The sequence below is a fragment of the Sander vitreus genome, chromosome 16, assembly GCF_031162955.1.
Source record: "Sander vitreus isolate 19-12246 chromosome 16, sanVit1, whole genome shotgun sequence".
Classification (NCBI taxonomy): Eukaryota; Metazoa; Chordata; class Actinopteri; order Perciformes; family Percidae; genus Sander; species Sander vitreus.
Window position 1 is genome coordinate 17,050,189 of NC_135870.1, and position 10,203 is coordinate 17,060,391.

The following is a 10,203-nucleotide window of genomic DNA, read 5'->3' on the forward strand; positions in this document are numbered from 1 at the left end:
CAACCTGCTAGCTGCCGTGTGTTCAGCCAGGCTTCTGTGATAATCATCACGCAGCAGTTCCGTGTGTATTTGTAGCTCATCCATTTTGTGTGTGATCGATCTGGTGTTGGTGAGTAGGAGGCTTGGCAGTGGTTCCCTTAGCTGGACTAGCAGGCCCGACCGGCATCCTTGCTTCTGATTCCTCCCCGCCTTCGTCGCCTCCCGCTCCCCACAACAATCCACCAAGCACCCGCTGTTCTGGCTATGTCCTCCAGAGGACAGGTCATGCCTTTGTGACAAAAACTTGAAGTTTATTCAAGCGGGCAAAATGATGACTGTGGCTTGCACAGTGATAGCATTAGAGAAGGCTAGCTGTAGTCTCGCGCTGAAGTCCCATTGTAGCAGGAAAAGGTACAACGGTACAAAGGTAAAACAGTGTGCAGATCGCTCCGAGAAGCAATCCTTGCAGGAATCAGAAGCAAGGATGCCGGTCGGGCCTGCTAGTCCAGCTAAGGGAACTACCATACAGATCACCACTGCCAAGCCTCCTACTCACCAACACCAGATCAATCACACACAAAATGGATGAGCTACAAATACACACGGAACTGCTGCGTGATGATTATCACAGAAGCCTGGCTGAATACACGGCAGCTAGCAGCTAGCAGGGCGAGCTAGCTACCGGCAGGATAGAGACAGGGTAGCTAGGTGAATTTAAACAATGTCTGACTTGAAAACGCATCTTGTTGTCACGTAAGGGCCCTGTTCATGTTGCACAGACATTTTAATTGGATTTTGTGTCTGTTAAGAGGCACAAAGTCACTCTAAAACTTGCCCCGACAACTGGCGTTTTAGCTAAGTGGAAGCTTGTAGAGGTAGCTGCAGCAACTCCGTGTTGACCGCACTGATTCGGCTCGTTTTTTTTTTCTATCGACTGTACTCGCATATTTATAGTGATCAAGATTAACGTAAAAATTGGCCGGAATTCTCCTTTAAGTTTTCCCTCCTGTACTCTTGGTGCGCATTAGATGTCCCAATCTCTGCACCCCTGATGATTTACAATGTACACATAACAGAGGCAATAACTGTAAAACACAACGGAAATCAATTTTCACAGGTAAACTGTGGTAAAAACAAAAAACTAATTCAGAAATGTATGACCAAAACTCCCGTGTTAAATTCATTGTCATATCAAACCACGCTAAACTTTCGTCCCATACAAATCAACCCTGTCGCCTAGAATTTACTACTAATTTGCAAATATGTTTAGAAACGACCTTAATGCCACCAGAGTTATAGTTTTTATCAACATTATGCTTTTAAAAATATCTGGAAAGTTACAAAATGTCAATATGCAATGTTAATTTGCAAATAATGAATTCAGCTCTTGCAAGCCAATATCCACTCATAGCACCTAAAGCATGACTGAAGTTTTTATGTTTATGTTTAGGCACTCACAGCTCTTGTTAAGGTTAGGAAAAGATTGTGATCTTGGTAAGTCGTATGGTATATTCTGCTTCCATAATGCGTGATTCAAACTTCTCCTGTCTCATTTACAAACCAAGGCAAAGAGGTGATCGAGTTGTACTTCGACTTCCGCCTCTACCGGCTTTGGAAGACACGGCAGCACTCCAAACTCTTGGAGTATGAGGAATTTTTGTGACGAAGAAACATGGATAAATGGTCCAGTGTCACGAGGAACCAGTTAAAAACTGGTCCAATGACTGAACATTGCTCAACTATAGTGCTCGACTCAATATAAATGGACATACCTGCTTTCATTCTGGAGAGGACCGGGAGAGGAGGAAGAGGGATGACAGGCAGGACAAGGACGCTGAAGACAAACAAAATGATGCTGTGCCTCTGCTCCTCCTCATTTTCAGTGTAAGGATCAAAGACTAACAGAAAGGGCCGAAGAAATACACATAAAAGAAAAAATTAGGAAAAAGCAGAGACAACTGGACTGTCCACATCTTAGTCACCAATTCCCTTTGCCTCTTGAGTTTGAAAGCAAAAGGAAAATCAAAAATTCAAATGTGTAAAAAGCAAATATCATTTTAGTCACATCTTTGTTGCAAAGACACACTTTTTGAGGCTGATGCGCTTCAGAAAAATCGCTGAAACTCATTCTGCCATAATGTGGTTCTGTGTTTTGACTGAACCTCTCAGATGATCTCAGACCCCCGGAGACATACATATACAGGTACATAAATAATCCATATGTCGATGTGTGTATATATCACATGAATATATTAGCATAGCTTTAGTCATGCAAATAATACTCTATATGAGAATAATGATGCATCATTTATTTTTGATGTGCATTGTTGTGCAGTTTCATATGGAAATACTTTGGAATAACTCAGGTTTTAGCCATGAAGTAATTCATCTGTTCGTCTATTCTATCAAGATATTGTAATCTTCATCGCCATTGCTTGGAATGAATGTATTATCTCTCTAGACATGTATCTTCTGTTTGAGGAATTGAGCTTCATGTTTTGGTAAAAAAGAAACAAAGAAGAAAAAGAAAGTGCAGATTTTGTGTGCGAGTGTGCTCGTTTTCCATGTCAAAAAAAAAAAAAACATGCAGATGTGTTCTGTGTATTTTCTCTTTCTGCTATTTTGTTGAAGCAAAAATAATTGTTTCTTTCGTTGTATCACCTTCACCCCCCCCCCCAATTTCCTTTTTTTCTGTCACATACACACAAACACAAAGACAGTCTAGCATGATTGATGATGTCAAGACGGATGTAACAGCCATCCAAGTGCTCCTGCCACTGTAGTGTAGGAGTTGCCCTATTGATCCCTCCTGCTCTTTCGCAGAAGGTTCAGGCCACTTAGTCGGCCCCTGTCAACAGCGCCAGCTGCTCTCACTATCTGCTAAACACTCTTGGCTTCTCTTAATGGCAACCAAACCAGCTTCCGCCAGCTCTCACTTCACTGGGCTATGATCCAGTCTGAGGACCCGAGTTCTCTGAATTAAACAGATCTGCCAGGGGTTTAAGCTGTTAACAGCCATCTGCTGCCCCTGCCAGGTGTCAGCTAGTCAAAAGGCCAGAAATACGCACTGAGTGTGTGTCTTGTCTTGTGTCCGAGAGACAGTCGCACCACCTGAATGACCTGAGCTGTCTCACACACTGTAGATTAAGGATGGGCAAATGCGGAGAGCAGCAGCTGAGCCTACTGCTGGACAGCAATCTGAAACAATGCGCAAGTGCTCACACGCACGCACGCACGCGCGCGCGCGCACACACACACACACACACACACACACACACACACACTAGAGGTGTTGAAATTAATCAAATAATTGATGCATCGAATCGTGGACATGGACGATTCTGCATCGATAATCGGCCGGGCCATAATCGATTATTTCTGTTTACAATTTAATGTATGCCTAACAACCTTTCTGTTTACATATTCTGTTATGTTTTGCACATTCAGGAAGTGCCATGTGCTCAGTGCTGTAGTTTTATGTATCCAATTTATTTAGCTTTAGAGCACTGCAGAATGTTTTGTTTTTTTAAGCTTGAAAAGCTATGAATTAAATATCCTATATGGCTTTAATAGAAAAATTTGACGCATCGAGATATCGAATCGAAGACATGATAATCGTAATCTAATCGAAAGATCAGTGAAGATTCACACCTCTAACACACACACACACACAAAGAAAATACTTGGGCTGGGACGAAAGGAAATTCGAAGAAAGAAAGAAATCAGGACAAAATTAAAAGGGGCACTCCACAGACTTTGCATGAGGTCAGTGTACTCGTCATGAGGAATACTACTCAGCCTGTCAACCATTTATTAAGATGTCTTCTAAAACAATAACCCTGGTGATGTCATTGAGACTTCAAATTTATAACAGAAATCCTTTGTTACAAACTGCCAGTGTGGAGTTTGAATTATGTGGTTTATGCCAGGATCAGACTACACGACTTTTTTGTCTTTCACAACAGTGGCTATGTCAGATTAGACAGACATAGTGCCATAAATTCTTTCTGTGTCTTGGACGGAAGAGTGGAAACACTACAAGTATGACAGCAATCACGTGCTGTCGCCAAGATTACGAGCAAGTTCATACAGTAGGTCGTCGGACACTCACGAAAATCTTTTAGAACTCACGAAAATATTTTAATTTGAAAGTTGTTGATCTGAAATACAGACTACTCTATTTCCTGCATAAACAACATAACACCTAAACTTGGACAGTGACACTCCAAAAGAACAAAAATCTCAATTTCTAGCATCCGTTTATTTGATTTCTCAGGTTGACATGTTTGAGCAAAAGGCTCTGCTTAAGGCAGATACGATCCTCACCCAAAGAAACAAGCTGCAGCCAGAGTATGGAGCTTTTGCGCTTCTAGAGTGCTGCAATGCAAGTTTTTATGTGTCTGACTTTTGAATAAAACAATGCTGCCGCATTTCAGTCGTAAATTTTACCTATGTGGCAGCAATCCAAGGAGACATTGCTAAGTCACGCCACGGCTCACTACTCAACCAATCACAGCAGTGTCCCACAATGACAACGGCCCCTGAATGTCAGCGAACCATCGCTGCAGAGCAACACTGCTAAGTGTGATTTTAAAGCCGGTCATTGAGTGTTCGCATAGGTAACTGGCGTACAGAAAGTTTACAGAGTGCACAAGGAAAAAGATTTGAGTTATTTAATAGAAGCCAGTGGTCCCAGCCCTGCATAACATGTACACAAAGATACTCTACATCTGTGTACTGTAAGTTAAATACTTTTCAATTTGTCGTTATTTGTGTGGATGTGTTAATATTTGGAGCATTATGTGCAGGCTTCTTTTGTGTTGAAGTCAACCAATCTCACTGGTGTGCTCTCTATCTCTCTACTGGCAGAACTCTGTTTTTATTTGCTTTTGCCCTCTCTCTGACATTGCAGTGCTGGCCTACAGTTTGTCTGGCACAGACAAGTGCTCTCTCAGCCTGAGTCATGCAGTACATGCTTTCACTCCAGATTTAAAATGCAACACTTACACAACCTGTCATATCACTGAGCCATTTTAATTCCAGCAGAAGCATTAAGCTGCCGAATTCTCAAAGACGCTGCCTTCAACAGCTGCTGGGTTTAATGAAATATTGTTTTTGGAACTTTACACCCTGGGTGTCATTTTCACATCAGAAACATGGACACCGGTTAATAAAAAAAACAAAACGCAGCAATATTATGGATTCTGTCAATTCAAAAAGCGTTTTTCTTATGCCATAGAACACATCACAAAAAAAATCTCATATCCAGTCTATAAAGAAATTACTAGTAATTCATCTTCTGTTTGAATCTATCAGGCTGAACTGACCGTGATGTGAAGAGAATTCTGACTCAGGAGTTTGAGAGAGCTATATTGTTTTCTTCTTCAGCAAAAAAAAACCCAAACAACCCAACCCATTTCACCGGAAATCTAATTAAAGATGCAAACGTGTCTATTTGTCTTTCTCTTGTCTGTGTTGTATTATTTGCCTTTTCTTTTTCTTTCACATATTGGGAAAATCAAACAAAAAAGGAGCAAGAAATCTGACCTTTTGTTTAATTAAAAACGTGTGTAAAACAGACTTGCGCTTAAAGATGTAGGAGACACAGATAATGCAGTTTGATAGGACTGCAGAGAAAAATTGCTCATTTTATCATTTCAATGACTTCAATTTCCCATCCCTGATTATCCAAAAGAACACATATGAAACTCCACTATCATCACTACTCTTTGTTATGTAACTGAACAAGGTTCCCCATTTCAAACGAGAGCTGTGACAACCATAACTTTAAGGTGCCTTATCTCTTATCTCTCTGTCCCAGAAACGCCTCGATCCCTAATCACCATGCACTCTGCCTCATATCTTCATCTCTTTTTCTTCTCTCCACTCAAATAAACATTGAGTTTGAGATGCAAAACAGAGTTTGCAAAGATCACAGTTTGTTAATATTCAACTGCAAACCATTGGGCCCAGTCCACACAGTGCGGATTGTCTCGAGGCTTAAAATCCACTTCTTTCCCTACTGCAACACCAAATTTTACAAACTTTCCTTTCACGTCTCTCTTTTATGTGGCAGACACAAACATGACAGACTACTTCACAGAGGAAAAAGTTGAGTGAAAATGCATGTGTGCAAAGAGACAAGATTAAAACTTTGTTAACATACAGAGTTAATGGAAGTGAGCATCCCATAGTAGGAAGCTACAAACTGCAGAGTGCATGAAGAGGCCATGCCTAGTTTAACATGGATAATATGGTACTCTTACACATCTGGTACTAGGCGTGTGTTTTTACGTCATACAATTGGTATTTGTATCCAGATTACTATCACAAAAATCACGTCTTCAGCAGACAATCTCTTCTTATGTAATGCTATGTAGCGTGATAAGCAACAGGTGACCATCAGTACATGGATATAAGCTTAAGGTTGGAAATGAAAAACCACAAAACAGGAGATCAGATAGATATTTAGATATTATGGTATGAAGACCAGTAAAGCAAGCTGACAAAAAAAACATTGGTTTTGTATGAAACATTTCTCTAATGCTCAGCTGAATACCAGGAGTGTGGAGAAAGAGTGAATTGACCAGCTATGGCCTGTGTGCCTGGTTAAGTTTCCCATCAGGCATGTGTAACGTTACTAGATCCTCGAAAACAAAGGAAAGAACCATGGTTGCCATGAAACCAATTCAGCCACCCAACATGAAGCGTCATAAGCCGAACAACAACCATAACAAAACTTAGCTCAGCCACCAATATTCAAATATATAGCGATACATAGATAGATAGATAGATAGATAGATAGATAGAAGGATGGATAGATAGATAGATAGATGGATAGATGGATAGATAGATAGAAGGATGGATAGATAGATAGATAGATAGATAGATAGATAGATAGATAGATGGATAGATGGATAGAAGGATAGATACATAGATAGATACATAGATAGACAGATAGATAGATAGATCGATAGATAGATAGATAGATAGATAGATAGATAGATAGATAGATAGATAGATAGATAGATAGATCTTACCTTGGTGGAGCAGTTAATGTTAGCTCTTTGGCAGGTGTTGTCCTTCCACAGCAGGAGTGGAAACTCCACTTGGGGCTTGAAGTGGCCGATAAACTAACGTTACTTGATCCACAACAAGGCAGCAACAGCATAGAGGAGTACATTATTCCTCCACAAAGACGTCGCGAATCAACACAATGTGGCTATTGGTAGGTTAGCTTCTTAATGACGTTACAGCTGCACAGACAAGTGGAAGTTTAAATACCCCGCCTAATTACGAAGGGTGCGTTTGATAGGCTATGTGTTACAGCCAGTGGCGTAGGTGGAGTGTGAGTGAATTGCCAGCAGTGATGGGAGAAGTAGGCTACTCGGATTATTTACTGTACTGTAAATTTCAACAAAATGTACTAGCTAATAGCAAACGTACTCATTAGGCAGAGTGGCGCATTTCAGAATAATGTAACGTTATATTATAGCCTATGTTAATTATTGGATTATAATGTTTATGCATTAAAGTATCACTTTAATGTTATGGTGATTCATTTATCTTCTGGGTAACTTGACTTCCCCCACGGGGATCAATACAGTTTAATCTGAATCTCTAATATAAGGCCTGCATGATCATTTACAGTATTTGTTGATTATATTTTGTCTAATGAATCTGAAGATGCAAAGTAATTAGTAACTAAAGTTTTCAAATAAATTTGAAACTTTCTAAAGTAGAAAGTAGCAGGAAATGAATATACTCAAGTAAAGTACAAGTACCTCAAAATTGTACTTACATAGGCTACTTGAGTAAAGGTACTTATTCCACCACTGAGTAAAAGTAAAAGGAAATACCACATTACAAAAATACCAAAACTGCAACACTGATCGCAAGTGAAGTGAAGTTGTCTGCAGGAAATAGCCTGCAGACTTTGTTTGAATCTTTTTAGAATACCAAAAGCAACAATCATAATATGTACCAGCCTTGTATTCCATGTTGAAAACTCCACATGGTCTCAATTCAAACATGGATTATTTGACATTTGGGCAGAATTAAAGGGCACTGTACACATATCAAGCATTGTTTAGTTTTTTTTTAACTCATGCTAGTTCATAATAATCAAGATTGTATACCATATCACATCCTCATATTCCAGTGGATTAGATCTGGATTAGTATTTCAAATATGGCTCAGCTTTAGGCAAACTAGATAAAGAATTCCTTTCCATCTGCTAACAATATGTTCAGTAAGGATATTGAGATTGTGAGTATTTTGCGACTGAGCTTTGTGTGAGTCGTTCCTCCACTTCCGTTTTCACTTCTTGAAGAAGAAGTGTTATATTTTTTCCCAGTAGCTTATCAATTTTAACACTTACATTAGAATTTTAAAATTATTGATTATTTTGTGAAATGACTTTAGACTTAAAAACAATGTGTTGATCTCTAAATCTCCCTTTCCTATAGAAGTACTACATCACACAAAGACTTTATTATTCAAATGTGAAATGAACAAAGTCTGACTAAGATATGGAGCTGCATGTTCATTTCTATTCAGCAGCTACTTCCTCTATCTTTAATTTTCATGACTGATGTCAAGTGGCTCACATTTTTTATCTCACTTTAAAGGCTTTTTATAGCATCATTCACATAGTCCTTTAATCTTTCCAAGTGCAGCACTGGAAGCAAGTTGATTTGGTTTTGCTCTGTTACTAATTGAAAGGTTATTTTGCTCTTTATTATACTTTTCTAATTGCTCAAACTTTTGATGTTATGATCTTTATTTTTGAAAGCAAGCGAGAGCAGCCAGCTTTAATTGAGCAGACTACAGATACGGTGTACTGAAGCAGGGAAAAGGGGTAATGAAAGAAATTGGTACCACTGAACTTAAACATCTCATCTGCAGAAGTAGATCTAAGCGTGTAGTTTTACAGAACGCTGAGCAAGCCTTTTGTCGTATAGTTTGAGTGCAATTTCTGTTCTTTTCTTACCTCGGGCAGCCTGCAGCAGGTAAACAATTAACTGAGCATGAAGACTGAAGGCTCAGATTCTGTCACAATCAGCACTTCTCATTTGCTGATGTGGGGTTTTAGGCTCCCTTATGTATCTCAGTGGGGAGCATAACACCACAAGACCCAAAGTGGCATCTAAGCTGCATTTACACTGTATCTTATATGATGAACACTTTTTCTGCAGTGAAGCCTGATTTGTGACGGCTTCAGCCCCGGAGACTTGACCAATTTCAAACCTGCCCTTTAGATTTTTTCCTGCTGATGTTTTGATGTTCATGGCTGTTTGTAAAATGGCTGATGCTCAATTGTTGTTGTTACGCTCTTTACACTTATGAGATTTATAACTCACAGGTTTACTGTGTGCATCAAACAGCGGTTTCTATTTGGATTTTAGTATCATAAAAACAAAAATCCCGATGATGCAATGCACAGAAATAATGTGTCCCGTTCCCGTATTTGTCTAATATAACATGTAATTTTTGGTGTGTTTTATTTACGTTAACTTGATATTTATATAATATTTATATTAGCCTGAATCTCAATAACAAAGGAACATGTAATCTGTCAAAAATAATTGAGAACCTAAAAGTTATCAGTCATTCCAGAGTCTTATCACTTGGACAGATGAACGGCAATGCTATGAAATTATCACAAGAGGTCAGTGTCACACTTTGTTTCCCAAGATGGTTCAAACCTTCTGAAGTGTGGAGACATTTGTGGAGGTCAAATTGTTATACGTATGTTGACATATTTTCCAAACTAAAAACTGACAAGTGCAGTGTAAAATGCAGGTGACACAAAGGCCAAATCAAGTCAACATCATGATTAAACTAGGAAAACTATTCTACGGGAGATTAAGGCATCACCTAGTAGATAGGAGTTAGTAAATATTTTCATTATTGGTACTTTGAATCATGGATTTATTTCTAACATACTCTTTCTTCTTATTTGAATCTTTTGAGGACACAAAATAATGTACTTTTCACATCACACTTTTTAAAACATTTTCTAAATGGACATTGGTAACACAGAGATGTAATGTAAATATGTTGCACCATTACTATGAAAAATAAATGTAAATGCCTCTGACAAACTCATGTAGCACTTCTGAGGAACATCATTTCAACAGCATTTCTCTTCTATTAGAAAATTAAGAAAGCTGGGCGGCCTCCAGCTCGCCCAGTAAGAGCATTCGCCCCATGTTGGCTGAG

At 39.1% G+C, this 10,203-nt stretch overlaps 1 protein-coding gene across 1 annotated transcript in view; it reads left to right on the forward strand.

Annotated features, from left to right (window-relative positions):
- Positions 1-5,205, forward strand: part of nsmfa (NMDA receptor synaptonuclear signaling and neuronal migration factor a) — a 56,912-nt gene extending 51,707 nt beyond the window's left edge. Inside the window, exon 15 of the mRNA XM_078271491.1 lies at positions 1,545-5,205. Coding sequence (XP_078127617.1) covers positions 1,545-1,642 — 98 coding nt within the window. The 3' untranslated portion in view covers positions 1,643-5,205. The remainder of the gene's footprint in view (positions 1-1,544) is intronic.
- The last annotated feature ends 4,998 nt before the right edge of the window (positions 5,206-10,203 follow it).